The sequence below is a fragment of the Platichthys flesus genome, chromosome 2, assembly GCF_949316205.1.
Source record: "Platichthys flesus chromosome 2, fPlaFle2.1, whole genome shotgun sequence".
In the NCBI taxonomy this organism is placed as follows: Eukaryota; Metazoa; Chordata; class Actinopteri; order Pleuronectiformes; family Pleuronectidae; genus Platichthys; species Platichthys flesus.
The window spans coordinates 6,966,339-6,983,197 of NC_084946.1; the positions used below are offsets into that span (position 1 = coordinate 6,966,339).

General features: G+C 41.2%; 1 protein-coding gene across 1 annotated transcript; it reads right to left on the reverse strand.

Moving 5' to 3' along the window:
- Nucleotides 1-1,505: 1,505 nt before the first annotated feature.
- On the reverse strand, nucleotides 1,506-14,466 carry zgc:113054 (uncharacterized protein LOC541322 homolog). Its single transcript, XM_062395280.1, has 11 exons — nucleotides 14,279-14,466; nucleotides 11,249-11,438; nucleotides 11,072-11,163; nucleotides 10,754-10,986; nucleotides 9,534-9,770; nucleotides 9,377-9,451; nucleotides 9,062-9,278; nucleotides 8,149-8,357; nucleotides 6,603-6,675; nucleotides 3,470-3,587; nucleotides 1,506-2,006 (listed from the first exon to the last, which is right to left on the reverse strand). The coding sequence occupies exons 1-11, from the start codon at nucleotides 14,292-14,294 to the stop codon at nucleotides 1,811-1,813; spliced, it is 1,656 nt and encodes a 551-aa protein (XP_062251264.1). The 5' UTR covers nucleotides 14,295-14,466; the 3' UTR covers nucleotides 1,506-1,810.
- Between the last annotated feature and the right edge of the window lie 2,393 nt (nucleotides 14,467-16,859).

A 16,859-nucleotide genomic window follows, 5' to 3' on the forward strand; every position in this document is an offset into this window, starting at 1 on the left:
GCCCTGCCGCTGCCTGTCTTCATACTGCCCCTCAGTGGCAGGACACTGAAACTGCCTTAAAAAAGAAGCGTTGCCTTCCTCTGAACAATTTCTGCAAAAACCCTGCATGAATGTGACATGCCAGAGTTAGATATTTTACTATGAAATATGGGGATAAGAATCCTAATAATACCTAATGTGCCAATACAGCTGGAGATAAATAGCACACGAGCAGAGGAGATGATCAGATCTCACTCCATATCTTAATGGGATCCTCTCACGCGCCATTCCCATTAATGACCAATCCCCCAATTATGTAAATCGGCGGACGGTCACTACCAGTGAGAAATTGAAGTTGCCCACACAAACACCAACAGTGTCACATTGCAGAGAGTGCTAATTGGCCACTACTTTTCACATAATTGCAGTGGCCAGGGTCATGTCCTCGGCCAACCTCCCCTTTAAGTATTGTTTCTCGGCACACAAACAGTTAATGGAGCAATTAAGATGGCACTCACAAGCACCACTTGTAGGGACCATTTGGCAGGAAAGAGCTGCAGAGAGGTGGACTGGGATGCCGTAATCCTGCACATGGTGCACGAGAGTCCGGGGGGAGCGGTAAGTCAAGGTGCAGACAGGGCATATTACAGCTCACTGGTATCCTGCTCTAGCGTGAAAGTAAACTGGTGGTCATCACTGAATCAACCATGTAGTATTTCGCAGTTTCTCTTATTTTTACTAGAATGTAAAGCTAATGGACGGTTTTACTCCTGGTGTCAGTAATGCAGCTTAGTTTTGCAAATTGGTTCAAATTAAAGGAGTAGAATAATTCCATTGCTTTGTTCTGGAAACATGGCGGCACACTGCAGGCTGTCTGTGTACTAATGAAAAAATTCACATTCACTTTTGCACTTGCATGAAACATACAATCTCTGCTTCCACTACAAATCTCAACACACGACTCTCATTGACAATATTCTGCACACGCACACAATTGAAATGACAGTAGGCTTCATACAGTTTCACTACTGATTTCCATTTAGTAAGGTGAAGCAAATTACACACGTCTACCGTGAAGAACCCAGATACATATCTCATATTTGCATTACTCCCAGTTCAATACTAATTATACAGTTGTGTTGCTCCTTTTATACAACCAATTACTGCTTTGGCTCACCTAGAAATACAGAGGTACACTGACATCAATGCATAAACATATATCAGGTGAACATCAGCGAGATGAAAAATATATATGTCAGAAATCACACATGCAGTCAGTCATGCATTGTACTGTAAATAAGCCTCACGTTTATATAAAAAACTATAATAATGAAAAAATTTAACTTTTCAGTGTTTGGAAAAAGACTAGTTTCTTTCAAAAGCATTAAAGACACAAAATATACAGTTTATGCGAAGGTCGGGAGGGAGCAGAAATTGTGACAAAACTCTTACTAGTTACGATTTTCATTTTCACTTTTGGACTTTTCTAACAAGTCAGCAAAACAAAAAACTAACAGGAAGCCGGCTGTTTGTTGCACCATTTTATTTCTCAATAGTTACACTTTGATTTTCAACTTACTGACACTGTTTTTTCCATAACATACAAGTTACGTTTGACACATTTATAACAGTCGTGACATCAAACTGAACGTATACAGGATTAGACCTGTCGTACATAGATCAGAGCTGAACGACAACTAAACATCCAGTAACATTACTCTTTTTGAAATTGGTCAAATGTGTAATTTAATACTGATATGGGCATAAAATGGTGCTCCTTTTCTGAAACTGATCCCAGGTGAGTGAGGAACAAAGTTTCCGTCTCCCTCCTCTACCACAGACTTTGCCCACCCTCTATGACTAAGTTATGCCCTGTCATGTAGTCGGAGGCATCAGATGCCAAGTAGACCACTGCGGCTTGCAGGTCTGTCACTTGAGCCAGTCTACCAGCAGGGATATCTGACAGCCAGCGCTGCACCAGAGGCCTCAGACTCTCCGACTGGATGAGAGGGGTGTCAACGATCCCCCTGAAAAAGAGAGACGGAGGAATGAAATCAGAAGGCATCGCAGTTTAGAGCCAGGAGTGACAGCGTTGTTTCAGAGCCACCACTTTGGCGACAAAAATAAACCCAATTATCCTGCGAAGAAAGGGCAGGGAGAGCCGTCTCTGATACTTACAGTGGGACTGGTGGCACGTAAATGACTGGCACATCTCAGGAGGAGCCTGCGGGTGTGTGGGGACGTTTGGTATAATTTGCTCACAGCCTTTGGGTTAACTACTTAAATACAACTCCCTCCTTTTTTACCGACGCAGGGACAGTACTTAGATAGAATTCACGTGAAGACATTTTGTGCTGCTATTATTTTTGTCGCTGGTCCGTTGTCTCCCCTCACAGCAAATGCAGTCCCCCTCCACCTCCTCCCGTGAAATATCACACGGCTCACATTTGAATAAATATGTCAACACGCCTGTTTGTGCCTAATACGAGACGACTTCTGACTTTCTACACAATCGACGTGACAGTGACTAAAAGCCGCGAGGCCCAAATCATTGTTCGATGCATCCCGGCGCCTTGATATGAAATTCCAACATTTGGCTAAATTAGCACTTCCAAGGAGCGTGTGACACCTTGGTTAACATATTCCACCTCAATTATATTTCTCTTCAGCCGCCCTGTTATCTGGAACCTTTCCTGGCAATCAGAGGTACTGTTTTCCCTCAGCCAATTTTCTAGATAATGCAGCTTATCACCGCCGCGGCTAAAGTTGCCAATGGAATAGGGCTCCAGTCAACCTTGCGAGCGCTAATTGTGTCCCTTTTTTATGCATATTTACCGACTGTCACTTCAAAGAAATCAGAGGCCCATTGAGACAGCCAGTTAGCGAGGGGGAGAGAGAATTGCTTCTTTGCAAATTAAAATTAGCAAACAAGCTGCCGATAAATAAAGCTGAGCGTGTGCAAGGGCTTTGTTCTGGGGCTGCGGCTTGCCCGGTGCTACCGGACGGATTTGCTCAGGGATGGCTGGGGCTAAGGGATGCTCCACTTAACACACACAGACACACACACTGACTCCCCCTACACACACACACACACACACAACCCTTCCTCTGTTCTCCTCTTTTCTTCCCGCTGCTCAGCTTCACAGACAAATAGATACAAACAAGGCTCCATTGTCGCAGCAACACTTTGAGTGAGGTTGCAAATTTGATTCCCTAATTGAATAGAACAATTAGAGCAAGTGTTTGGTTGATTCATCCCTCAAGACGTCATCTAATTAAGCACTGATGCATTGTTTGAGGACCTAAATTAGTGCATCGCTCTCAAATGGGGGCTCTTCATATGAAAGCAAACACGCTAATCACCACTCGTTTTTGGCAGCTCGAGTCCTAGCCACACTCGAAGGTGGACCGGGGCGTTTCAGCGCAAACACTGGGCGAGCGAGCGCCGAGCGAGCAAGTGGAGAGACGGCCAAGAATAGACGGCACTCACGGTGAGATGCAGTTGACACGCACTCCTCGGTCGATCCATTCGGTGCCCAGAGTCTGAGTCAGTTTAACCACTCCGGCCTTGGACGTGTTGTAGGAGAGCTGCTTCTGAGGATGAGGGACTGAAGGGCAGAGGAAAGAGAAATCAATTACACTAAGATTCATTAAGATCACATTTATTGCATCATGAACTTTGACTTGATTACACAGGTATTAGATTAAAATATTTTCCTTCATGGTTTCATGTATGTATTTTCTAGGGACAGTGCACATCAAACAGACAAAATACTGTAAATGAAGCAGAGTTAGCTGTACATAATTATTTCCATCTGTTGTTCAAGCCAGTTTTTGGATATCTGATATCTGACTAAATTAAAATGAACTATCTTATATAATTACAAATTTAAATGGATAATTTATTTGTTTTATATAGATACCATCAAAACTAACTAACAAACACAGGATTAAAACCCATACGCCAGTAAAAGTAAGCAAATAGCACATGATTAAAATGTATCTTACAAATCAAATTACCCAATGCAACACTTAGCTACTATACAAAGAAAGCCTTAGTCTCAAGTCATTTTTTAATACATAGATGATTCTTATTATTTCGGAAGTCAACAGATAAAGTCGGTGGCTCTGAGAAAAGACACAACCCATTCGTCTCTGATGCCTCTTGCCCGACCATTACTTTCCTTCTGCATTATAACCTAACTCAGTGTGGGAGGTGCACTTCATGTTCTACACGACCAATATTTTTTAACTAATGACAGTAAATAGATTGAAATAGATAAATTATAATGTTCTGTTTGTGTCGTGTTTGTACTTGTGAAAAAAAGAAATCAACAGCAGCTCCTTTCTCAAAGAGTGCTCACACACTAGACATTTTATATTGCAGCTCATGCACTTTCTTGTGGACACTACATAAAAGCTCCTCCATTAGCTGGCTGGAGGGGGGAGGGGGGGGACGCTGCTCATGAAGCCATGTAAAATTAATTGCTTATAATGTCCAGTTATGCTCTGTCCTCAGCAACAAAGGCGGGGAGCCATTTGTTTGCCTTGACCATCACAGATGCTGCACACTGCATGGGATGCCGGGACAGGGGCTCATTTTCTACCGGTTGATTAATCATCATGAGGAAGGCTCCAAGTTACATACAACTTTAGTAGTTAACCTCATCACCTGCTGATCTGACTGCCAAATGGCTTCAGTGTGAGACAGGGATGATAAATAACGGCCAGCTGCAAGGAGGCAGAGAAGCGGTCCTGGGGAGAGGAAAAGGCTGGACCATCCCTGCCCAGGACAGAGGTAGAAGGTGGGGAAGAAATAAGATGTGGACGTTAGGACAAAGGCTCCGTGGCTGAGAACGTGGTGCAGCGGGATTGTGTATAGAGAGTGTGGAGAGATAGCGGGAGAAGGTGAGGCTGGGCTGGGCAGGGCTGGATCAGAGCAGGCTAGGACCTCAGAGGAGCAGGCGAGGAGGAGCGGAGCCCAGGGCTTACACGCAGATTGAAGGTGAAATCCGACTTATCAGGACAGGAAACACAGCTCAAAATGCCTAACAGCACTAATCCTCACTCAAGACCTGATGATACAGCCCCAAAATACCATTCAGAAAATGCCTTCATCCTTTAAATAAACCTGCATTGATGTTTTCTCGCCCGTCTTAAAGAGCAGTAATCCCCAGAGAAGGGAAGAGGAGGTAGAAGGAGGGCATTCTCCAAAGCCCTCTTTAACATTCACCCTGCTACTTATTGCCCATTTCAAGTGGAGGAAAATACACGTTCTTTATCAGGCACGCCTTTTACATTCTGAATTCTTCGGCGCAGATAAGGAGATCAAATGATGCCCCTCCTTTCCCATAGTGGCACCAACGTTCACAACCGAGCAGCTGCAGATCAGCAGGTGTGTGTGTGTGTGTGTTGGGGGGTCACAAATCTCTCAGTAAGGTCACACAGCCCCCCCCCCCCCCAAAAAAAACCACGAGTGTGACCGTATCGACATGGATATTTCCTGGTGTCTTTGAACTGCTGGCCTTTATTCGGAAGAGAAAAAATGGTGGTTGATGGTCGACGTGTGTGTGTGTGTGTGTTTGTCTGTGTGGAGGGGTGTTAGTGAGCACATATTCTATTCAGCAGATGGACAAAAACCTGTCATTGTGCATTTTAATTGGGCATTTACGGCTGCTTTTTGGGCTTCCACTTGGCTAGAACAGGTCCCATCTGATTACACATTATGACAATATTACAACAGATGTCCAGACCAATAAAGTAAATTCCTGAAGGACTGCACGTAATGTGAGTAATTGATCATTTTTTTACGCCGGCCTCTATTTACCAGCATGCTCCTGTTTTACAGATTGCCCCTGCAGTCGGGACTGGGTCCCATATGGTACAGCAGTTTACTGGCGATTGGACTATACTGCTGATGAAGTGTTGCTGTTCCTCCGGAGGAACCTGTTGGAGGAGGAATGTTACGCCGTTTACGCCGGCGCTGCGAATTACAAGGCTTTTACTGGGCTCACGCTAAAAGTTTCTTCCGCTGTTCAAACACGGCTGCTGGCACAGGCTGAGGTTCTGCCACTGCACAGGAACCCCGCCCCCCTTCCCAAGTTGGACCTCAGGTTGCCTTACACATCCTCCAGACAGCTCCGCAGAGAGGGGATGTTTATTATGATGCAAAAGCGCCTCAGCGAGACGCAATCACAACACTATGTATTTCCTGCTATGCTTATTGTATGCAGGGGTGGATGCATCTTTATACAACAGTGAAACTGGGGTAAAAGAAAGAAAAAAAGAGTAAAGCTCCATAATCCTGTTTTAATTGTGCAGGTTCACCTTAAGTTTTCTCTAAAACATGAAAACTGCTAAACGTACACAAGGCTGATGTTTTTTCTTATTTCAACTCTGCAACCGTATAACGATCGTAAGTCAGATATGATGACTTCATGTCTGCTGATAAAAACGACTTAATGCGACGTGCACTCCCGCAAATAGCTGCACAGCAAAACAGTATTTAACTCTGCACCTCCTCCCCCTCCTCCTCTCAGCCCAACTCTCCACGCCAAATGGAGAGATTAAAAGCAGACATGGAGGGGCTCCAGAGAGTGTGGGGGAATAGAATCATCACTCACCTATTAGACTGGCCATGGAGGCTGTGTTGATAATCTTGCCGTATCCTTGCTTCAACATCACTCGACCTGCCGCCTAAAGCAAGGATTCAGGGGGAGAAGAGACACATTAAACACCTCATTATGGCGCAGATATGCTACAGAAGGCCCGAGTATAGATCAACACAACAACATGCAGTTTATACTCAAAGATGGTGGTCAAACGTGAGTGGCTTTTAAAGCTGTGGTGGAGCATCTCACATATGTATGGAAATAAATGACTGACAGCGAATAGAGAATGTGGAACTAAATTTAGTTGCTACAGAGCAGCTGGTCGGACCATCAATAATTAGGTCAGACAAAGAGATAGACTACTGAAGGAACATCAAGAATCCTTCTAGTTCTTTCAGCATATTTTATTCTTAATTTTAATTTTTTTAAATATTTAACAAAGCATGTATTTCTTAAATATTATGTTATGAGAGGAGAATCTTGGTTTTATCACTGTTGCATTTGATCATTTGTACCTGCTACACAGTGCATCCAGTCGATATAATATATTTGTTGCTTTTAAGTATTTCAGATAAATTATGATTGAGTGTTCAATTATTGGGACGACAAATTCCCCCACTTCTAAAGCCATTATAAGAAAAAGCCATCAGTAAATCTGAAGAATCTGCAAACAGGGAATCTTTAGAGACTTTCACAGTAGTTTGCATAGGACAAAATAGATGTCTGACAAAATAGTATACTCCTTGTCCCATAGTAGAAAATGTTATTCTCGTTCTTTATAATATATATATATGTTAAACCCAATTCAAATCTGTTATGATCCATAAAAACAGAAATACCTAATGCTGTCTCTGTTCTTCTTCTGCCGTTTTCAACACAGTGGTGTCTGATCACTCAGTTTCACAAAGATGAACAAAGAAAACCTTCAGATTAAGCTTATCCACACAGGATGGTGGCTGAGTATCTCCTCCTCTAGTGAACTGTGCTATCCAGCATTGATTCAGAATTGAATGAAACCAAGAAGATTTTATTAACAATATATTTTAATTGTCTGATTTTCCACATGGAAAATAAAATCCTCTCTACGAAGCGTTTCAAAGTAACAGCACTGAAATAAATTCGTATGAACATATTAAGGAGATACTGATATAAAAATAAATGTTTAATAAATGAGGCTTTAACTTGGATTTAATTTAATACATAATAATTTATTTGTGTATTTTCCAGGATGTCTCTAAATTTCACTTCACACTACTGCAATAAGCTGAAGAATAAACTGTCTATCTGTGTCACACACACACACACAAACGCACACACACACACACACACACACAAACGCACACACACACACGCACAAACGCACGCACACACACACACACACACACACACACACACACACACACACACACACACACACACACACACACACACACACACACACACACACACACACAAACACACAAACACACAACACACACACACACACACACACACACACACACACACACACACACACACACACACACACACAATGTGTTTTACACTCAGTGACACACACCTGACAGCACATGAACGTCCCCCTCAGGTTGACGTTAAACGTTTGGTCCCACTCCTCCAAACTGGTGTCTTCACTGGCTGAGTTCATGTTGATGCCGGCGTTGTTACAGCCGATGTGGATCGCTCCCCATTTGGAGACGATGATGTCACTCATCTTCTGGACGTCATCAGATTTGCTTATGTCAGCTGTGATTGAAATGGCATGGATACCTGTATCACATAACAGGGACGTCTGTTAAAATACTTTGTACACACTGTACCTTTAGTAATGCATAACTTCTATCTAAGGGCATTTTAGAAGTGCAGTTTTGATTAACATGATTAACAACGAATAAAACACACAAGATAAAACTATTTCAACAATATCAGAGGTAAAAGTTTTTCCAATTTATTTGTAATGTATATGAAATCTAATTCTGTAAAAGAAAAGTGGACAGATAATCCCAACCATCAGAAAAAAGTTTGATGGAACAAGTTTAATCAGGTAGAAAATATCTTATCCTTTACTATGCTGCCATCTGCTGGACATGAAGAAAAGCTGTGAATGACGTTTGGTACAAATGTGAAGTGCACACACCCAGAGGGAAAGTATAACAATAATAATACAAATAATAATAATAATGATATTACACTTTACAGTACTTTTCAATGTATGATAAATAATATTATCATACATTTTCAGGTGAGGGCTTGAAAATTAGTTTTGGCTTAAACCTGAATAAAATGAGTTGTAATAGTCTAAAAGACAAAAGACAAAATCTGTTAACTATCAAATTAATTAATTAATAAGCAGATTTACTCATTATGGAGTAAACTATATATACAACAACTACTAGTACTACTACTACTAAGTTTGACCAGCTGGCTGGCATAGAACATGGCAATGTAATATTTGTTGTGTTTGCATGCCGTACCTTTCAGGGACAGTTCTTCGGCCACAGTCTCAGCTTTAACTTTGTCCATGTCCACGACAGCCACCTTCGCACCAGCCTCCCCCAGGGCGTGAGCAAATGCTCGGCCTATCCCCTGACCAGCACCTGTCACATAGGCCACCTTTCCATCGAGACGCATCCGGTCGAGGATGGACTGCCCCTTGACCCCACGGAAAACCTCATCATCCGTTACTTTACGCTAAGAGCCAGAGAGGACATAACAAGTGAGAAAGATGCTATTGTAAAAAGTCAGATGTGTGAGCTGTGTGATTTTATAACATCGGGGTTAAACTGCACCTGTGTCCTTGAGCATTCAGAAGCCACAGACACCCGTCGGATTATACTGATGCCGTCTCTGAGGGGGATGATGACCTTCAAACAAGACAGACATCATTAACAAAAATAGGAAATACCTGTAAAACACACACTCTCATGTAGAGGTTTGAAACTGAACCTGTTCCACACGTGGATCACTCGAGACAAAATGGTTGAATTCTCGAAGGGCCAGCCCGTTGGCGTCGGTGGAGTCTTTAAGATAAACCTTTGCTTTGAACAGAGTGTTGTCTACACATATGACGCCTCGTAGTTTCAGCAGGTTGTTGTCCAGGATGAAGTTGTAGTAGTTGATGTAGTTATTCTTGTCAGCATCAATGAAGATCATGTCAAACTGCTCACCTGCAGCTGCCAGTTCCTGAAAGGGACAGATGGTTTTCACATGCTCCACAGTTTTACAAATGAAGACAGAGTCAGTGTTAACCATTGGCTACTGTGACATAACGTACAGTAGCTACGATAGTAAATAAATAATAAACGTTGGCAAAAGAGTCATCTTAAGTGTCTAAACAAGAGGTCACTAAAAGTCGCACCACAGTCTGATCTGAACCCAGATGTGTCCAACCTGTACGGCACAGTTTTTCTAGCCTTGATACAGCCGCCCAGGAAATTCACTGAACAACTGCATTTGTTGTAAATCCTCTCACTGATGCCACTCAGCCAATCAAATCTGTGAATTCTGATGACCACTACGACCGAACAGAGTCGGTGAGTGAGATTCTCATAGCGGGCAGTAGATGGGAAGAAGAATAGACTGTGATAAGTGAGTCATAGAAAAGTTATGAGTAAGTTGGACATTTATTTACAGCTTTGATTTTTTACAATCTACAATAAAGATTGAAGCATTTTATTAGAATACTTTTTCTAAAATCTCTATAGTTCAGTGTGAAAACTGCGAAAGATATTTAAATAATATGATTTATTATTTCTTTGCTTTGATAGTTATTGACTCATCCATCCATCCATACCACTTATCCTTTGAGGGTCATATTTGGAGCTGGAGCCAATCCCAGTTGATATTGGGTGAGAGGCAGTGTATCTAACCCCAGTGTCTATGTCTTTGGACTGTTGGGGAAAAAAGCCAGAGCATCTTGAGAAAACCCAGTCACAGGGAAAAAATGCAAAGTCCATACAGAAAGACGGGAATTCAAACTGTAAGCCTTTATCCGTTGAGGCAACACAGTGCTATACTCAATTCATCTAATAATTCTGGACCCCAGGAGATTTTCTTTATCTGAACCTCTCTATATTCTAATCAGCCCTGGTCTTTAGGATCTCTTTAAATCTGTAAAAAAAACTCTCTGACTCTCCTTCCGTGGTGTTTTGCTTATTGTCTCTCACCTGCAGAGTGTCCATGGCAGATCCAGTTTTGACAGTAATTTTCTTGCCATGTGGGGACTTGTCAAAAAAGGGCAGAGCAAACTCCTTCAGGTAAGGCTCTAACTCGCAAGCGACTAAGTGGCCGTTGTCAGGAAGCCCCTCGGCCATGGACAGGGCTCCGTAGCCAGTGAACATCCCGATCTCTAGCACCTTCTTGGCTTGACTCATGTGAATAAGCATCTTCAGGGTCTGACCTGTCACCGAAAACACACCAGAGAGCACGTTATCACTAAATGGTAAATCAGTGAATATAGTAGCACTGAGTCGCAAATCTCCCACCTTCCACATGTCCAGTGATGCACTCTTTGGGAAGCCGGAACTTGGTTTTACCCTCCTTGTGCACTTTATCCCAGTCATGAGATATTGTTTCCCTACACATGATAATGGTATTATGGTGTTAACATTATAAGTCTCATCTCGATCTTTGGATGATTGTGTATTCACAGTAGGACATACTTAAACAGCTCTGCCAGAGGTCCACTCTCCTGTGTGGTCATTTTCTCCAGGTAGTCATCCAGACCACTGGCGATGTCCAGAGCCTTCTGCAAGTGACGTGTCAGCTCTTCGGGAACATTACCACTTGATGCAGCTAGCTCACTGGCCTTAGTGAGCAGATCCACAAGGACCTCCACCGGGGTGTCAGGGACTGCGGAAACAACCCAAAGTCACTTCAGTTTAGTCATTGAGAATGAATTTCTCCCTCCTTGAAAACAATAGTTCATTGTTAGTCGGGAAGACAGCTGTGAAGACACTGATAGAGGTAAAGCAGGCTCCGTCCCCAGCTGCAGTTGCCGTAGACACAAGGTCACATAGATGTGATAGTGGTGCCCTTCATGAGATATAAAGTCTGTGTGAGAGGACATAAGGAAGCACAGTATCAAAAACATATTGTGACTTAGGTGAAGGTGATTTATTGTTGGGGTTTGGTGCTTAATCTAATCTTCACACGAGAATGGATCATAGACTGAATTTAAAAACGTGTATTTTCTCCAATGACCAGCAGAGGGCGACTCTGCTGCTTGTCAAAAGAAGTTTGTTTCTGTGGAATTGGATTAAAACTGACCCTACTTACCGGTAGGCTACATAAAACAGGTCTCAAATCGATCTTCTTACAAATAGTATCATGTTCATTTTATAAATTTTTGGTCCAGAGTCAAATGGACAATAAAGCATGGCAGGCATTGAGGTGTGGACACAGTGTGATTGACAGCTGCTTATATTCTCTGATTGGTAGAAAACCAAGATGGTGCTGGCCAATGGGTGACATCACGGTGGTATAGATAAGTGCTGTGGTCCTATGAATGATATGTCTAGTTGGGCATATTGTAAGTTTTGCACAGGTGCAAGGAAGAATCAGAATTGAGTAACTTGTTGACACAATGTATTTGTAACTCATTTGTAATAAGCTGCTCTCTCTACTATTGATGCATTCTCTAGGTAATGTGATGAGATGCTTTGGCAAAGGTTTGTATACAGTTTCTTTCTGTCTGTTTTTGAACAGCCTCTGTCATTGCAACAGTGTGCAAGACCCAGTCAGGAGACTGTACATGTGTATGTTTGAGATCAAAATAAAGGTCCAGTTCGAAAATGGCCATATTCCATCTAATGATGAATCTACTGAGTGCTCATGTATTTATGTAGTAATATCTGCTGAGCACTAATGGGTCAGAACATCAACATGTTGAAGATGTCACCATTGCTGTGAGCCCATCACAGTCATTACCTGCACCAAGGAGGTTGTGTTTACGTCTATGTATTTTTGGTTGTTAGCAGGATTACACAAAACTACCAGACAGATTACCATGAAAACTGGTAGTATGGTTTAATGTGGATTCGGAATAGTAGCTCGATCCCAGAAAAAAAGTTAGTTGATATCTCTGAGAATAATTCAAGGATCTTGATGAAAAATATCTGATATGTTTAAGGAACTGATATTTCTGAGTGTGTGCGATTTGGTGCAGGTCCCAGAAAGTCCAGATCTAGTGAATTGAAATGTTGTTTCATGAGGGGGAAATTGGGCCTTGGTGGATTGTTGCTTAATGAAAAAAAGACAGATCACAAACATGTTATGTCTTAAAGTTGCTTGCTTTGTCTATCCAGCATTTCAAAAAGCCAAATATTTCATTTATTATTACAACAGAAAAAGGAAAGAGATAAAACTATACAATAGAATTGAATAAACTGGGACTAAGTTGTTTTTACCTCTACTTAAAAAGTGAGACAGGTGGTTCAAGCAGGTAAAATATTATTCTAAAACATTGAATAATAGGTTTGAGTTAAATTATTGTTGTAATATAAATATTTATTGTACTGAATGAATTATTTTTTGTGTTGATGTTTATCCATCTTTAAATTTACATTTGGGTGCTTGAGATACTGAATACCTGGACAAGAGGGACTTTCAAAAAATACCATTTTAGAAGCGTAATTTGTAATTGACCCAATAATGATAATTTACAGATTGAATAAAGTGATTAAACATTTAACTATTGTCCTTTAGTACAGATTTGAGGTACTCCACCACACTTGAGAAGTAAATGTTGTACTTTTTACTCCACCACATTTATTTGGACACTATAGTTACTATAGTTCCCTTGTAGATTCAGATTTAGGACAAAAAATACACACGATGATCTTATTGTTTAAGAGTTAACCAAGGGCTTTCAGTCTGTTTGACATGTGACCTCTTACAATAAAAGCAGTGTAAGGTCAGAGCTCATGTGGTTTCATGTCAATAACTTGTTGAGGCCCCAAAGCTACAGATTAAACTACAGACTACACAGTTCAGAGGAAAGATAAAGTAAATTAATTGAAATAACTTTTTTGAAATTAGTCTTTCATCATCTCATGTCCACTTCGATGTACGTTCTGATCTGCTGAGGGGTGTGACCAATAGGATGGGTACCAGTAAAAACATCAACAACATGTAAATCAGGTCATTAAGATTCAGCAGAAACAAAAATCACAGTATTTCCATGTTTAATGCATCTCCTTGGTCCTGTAATACGGACTGAACCTATACGACTTGAAACCAGTAGTGGGCTGTGGAACGGTCCAAAGGGAACAGGTTTCAGATCTGGACTGTTCTGGTGTCAACCACCATAGAAACCACCTGTCCACTGGGAGGGGTTGTCAATGTGCTGTCCCAGTTTTACTCTACATTCAGAACTTCCAGGACATTTATTGGTTAATACTTTAACTTTAGAAGGAGTTTGAATAGAACGTTTACATTTTAGTTTTGTATATCAGTATATTTATATATATATAAAATATTTAAGGTACTAAAATACCTTAAAATACTGTATGTCCTTTTTTATTTTGTCATACTTTTTCTCTCTATTAAAAACGTTTTCTACTATGAACCAGTCAACACGTGTCAGTGGGGAGGTGTCAGTGGCAGACAGTGGTAACACATCTCCCCAGTCTAATGAACGACGCTCCACTAGAGTTTAACTCTCACACTTGTTTATGAAACAACAGTCTTACCTTCGCTTGCCGACATGTTTATGGGCGGGACGACCTACAGCAGCTGTTAGGAGCCTCAGGACAAAGACCAGTCACCGGGTTGTTGTTCAGTCTCCGCAGCGATGCAGGCCTCAGAGTTTGTGGTTTGAGAAGCGAATGTTGCAGAACGTGCGAGTTCGCGCATTAACCAACAGCGCGCAGCACGTGTCCGCGTCGGGTGAGCGAGCGCTGATCTACGGCACTCTGCAGCAGAGGCGGCTCTAAGTATCTGGGGGCCAGATTCATGACCCCCCAACCCTCCTCAATGAGAGAAAATGTTTACATCAACAAGCACATTATTTGCGAAATAAAAATACAAATTCCAGAACACTGATGATTAGTACCTGCGTATTTAATGCAATCTGATGAAGTGATTTGTGAAATATGTTGCCTGCTCCTTCTATCATTTTGTAAAATGTTTATTGAGTAAAGCATGTCAATCCTGCCATACTGGATTGTGATTACATCTTTATCTTCTTTTATTTTTAGGGAATAAGCCAAACATTCCTTTTAATTAAAATTTAGATTATTTTATTTCTACCTTGTCCTTCCACGACAGTGGTTTGAACAGCCCTGTATGTGATTTATTAAATCATCGACAAAGGCTGGGCCCTGCAATCACAATTAAACATCCCTTGTCACATCCGGTTAGGTGTGAAGGATGCAGTCTGCCGAGCTAATTGGTAGGGAACGTGGTGGCTAGGCTAGTTTTGGCAAAATAAATGGTAAATTGTGTTATTATTCCAATAAAACATTTTATGTAAGTTTAGCCACGTCACTTACACAGAGAATTTCTGTTTGTGTTGGCAAGTCAAAGTATTATAAAAACACAGAGGATGTTGAGAAGACAACAGCAAATGCACAATGATAAATCAGGCCCATATCAATGTATACAATGAAAAAATAGCAAAGGTCTCTAGAGTTTGCAGACAGACAGAGCATCAGGGGAGTTTCGATTGAATGTTGGACACATGACGGGCCAATGGAATGGAATGCTTGGAATAACTGGGGTGCCAGTTGTTGTGGCTGGATATTTTTAACTGGGAGTTATGGCCCACAAAAATAGAAAAAAGAGGGGAGGGCACCATTGAACTGATTTCATTTACATGTTATGTCTGAAGCTTTTGAATTCGTCAATCAGAAATATGATATATGACTTAAAATAAACGTTCACATGCTCTTTATTTTTTTGCTGATTTAAAGACTCTAAAGAAAATGAAAAAGAAGGATCTGATCCACATCCCCACCGAAATCAAATGTTTTTTTTCCTGAGCCATACCACATTGCTCCACCAATTATTGTGGGCATCCATCTAAAGCTGTTTTTAGACTTGACCTGCGGGTAAAATCCGGAGAATTAGTTATGGAGTTTAGCCGCAGTCTGCCTTTCACACATTCACAACACAGCAGGAGGTACTCATACAGGCGTGTTCACGACAGCATCAAATCCTCCACATTATTCAGGCGAGAGGTGGAGCAGCCGGGAGCAGTTTTTGCTAATGGAGATATTGACAACACAGATCATTTACGTATAAGATGAATGCAAATAGGTGTGAGAAGTAGAATAAGGGATTAAAAGTTACAGAGTGTGAGTACTGAAACTAAATATAAATACAGATTTAAAGATAAATAAATGAAGCAATACCCAAGTTGTGCATTACTCTAACATAGCCTGTAAATAATGGTACTACTGATGTTAAGTATATTTTTTAAAAAAAGGGAAAACAGTCCATCTCTCCCACGTTAGAGGCGTCATCAATCCCCCATGTTATCCTCACATCGGATTCTCCTGACTTTCTATGGACAGATAAAGTCTGCAGAAACTGCGGAGCCTCTCGCTCATACTTTTGCGTTCATACAGGCACTTTCTCTAGAGGATTTCCTCTTTTTATAAGAGTTTGATGCATTTTCTGAAAGCAGCTTAGCACACAGACAAACAGAGATGAAATTATAACCCTTATAATAAAAGAAAGTGCTTGCCACTCTTTCCTTTGTCATATAGTGTCAAATGTGACTGTGTGGTATAAAATAAAATAAATAAAACATGAATACAAGCCTTTTCAATCGCTAACTCTGATTTTTTTTTTTTCTGAGCTCTCTTCATAACTCTTCACACAATGTCCACTATACTGTGAATCAAAGTTCCAGCCCCTGCTGTAGGTGTATCGTTTGGTTTTTGGTTTGAGCATTGTTTATAATCAATGCAGTCTTACTGAAATTGTTTACTAGGATATGAGACCCACTTTTAAGAAACTGGTTATTATGGGAAATTAACAGTGATACGATTGGTGGCCTTGTTCTACAATCTTAGCATACCTAGCTAAATGCAACATTGGACTGAAGGTCTTACTGTGTGAGCAGCGAGCACTGGTTCACCGCCAGCTATAACTATTTTGATAAATCTATTTTATTGGTTGAATGATACATTTTTTTTTACATATACAACAGAAGACACAGTTTGGTTTTGCTTGATGACAGGTGCAGTTGTCCTGGCAGTTTTGATCGAAGATGTGAAAGACTTTTACCTCTATTTAACGACTATAGGTTAAAGAAGGAAGGTGAGG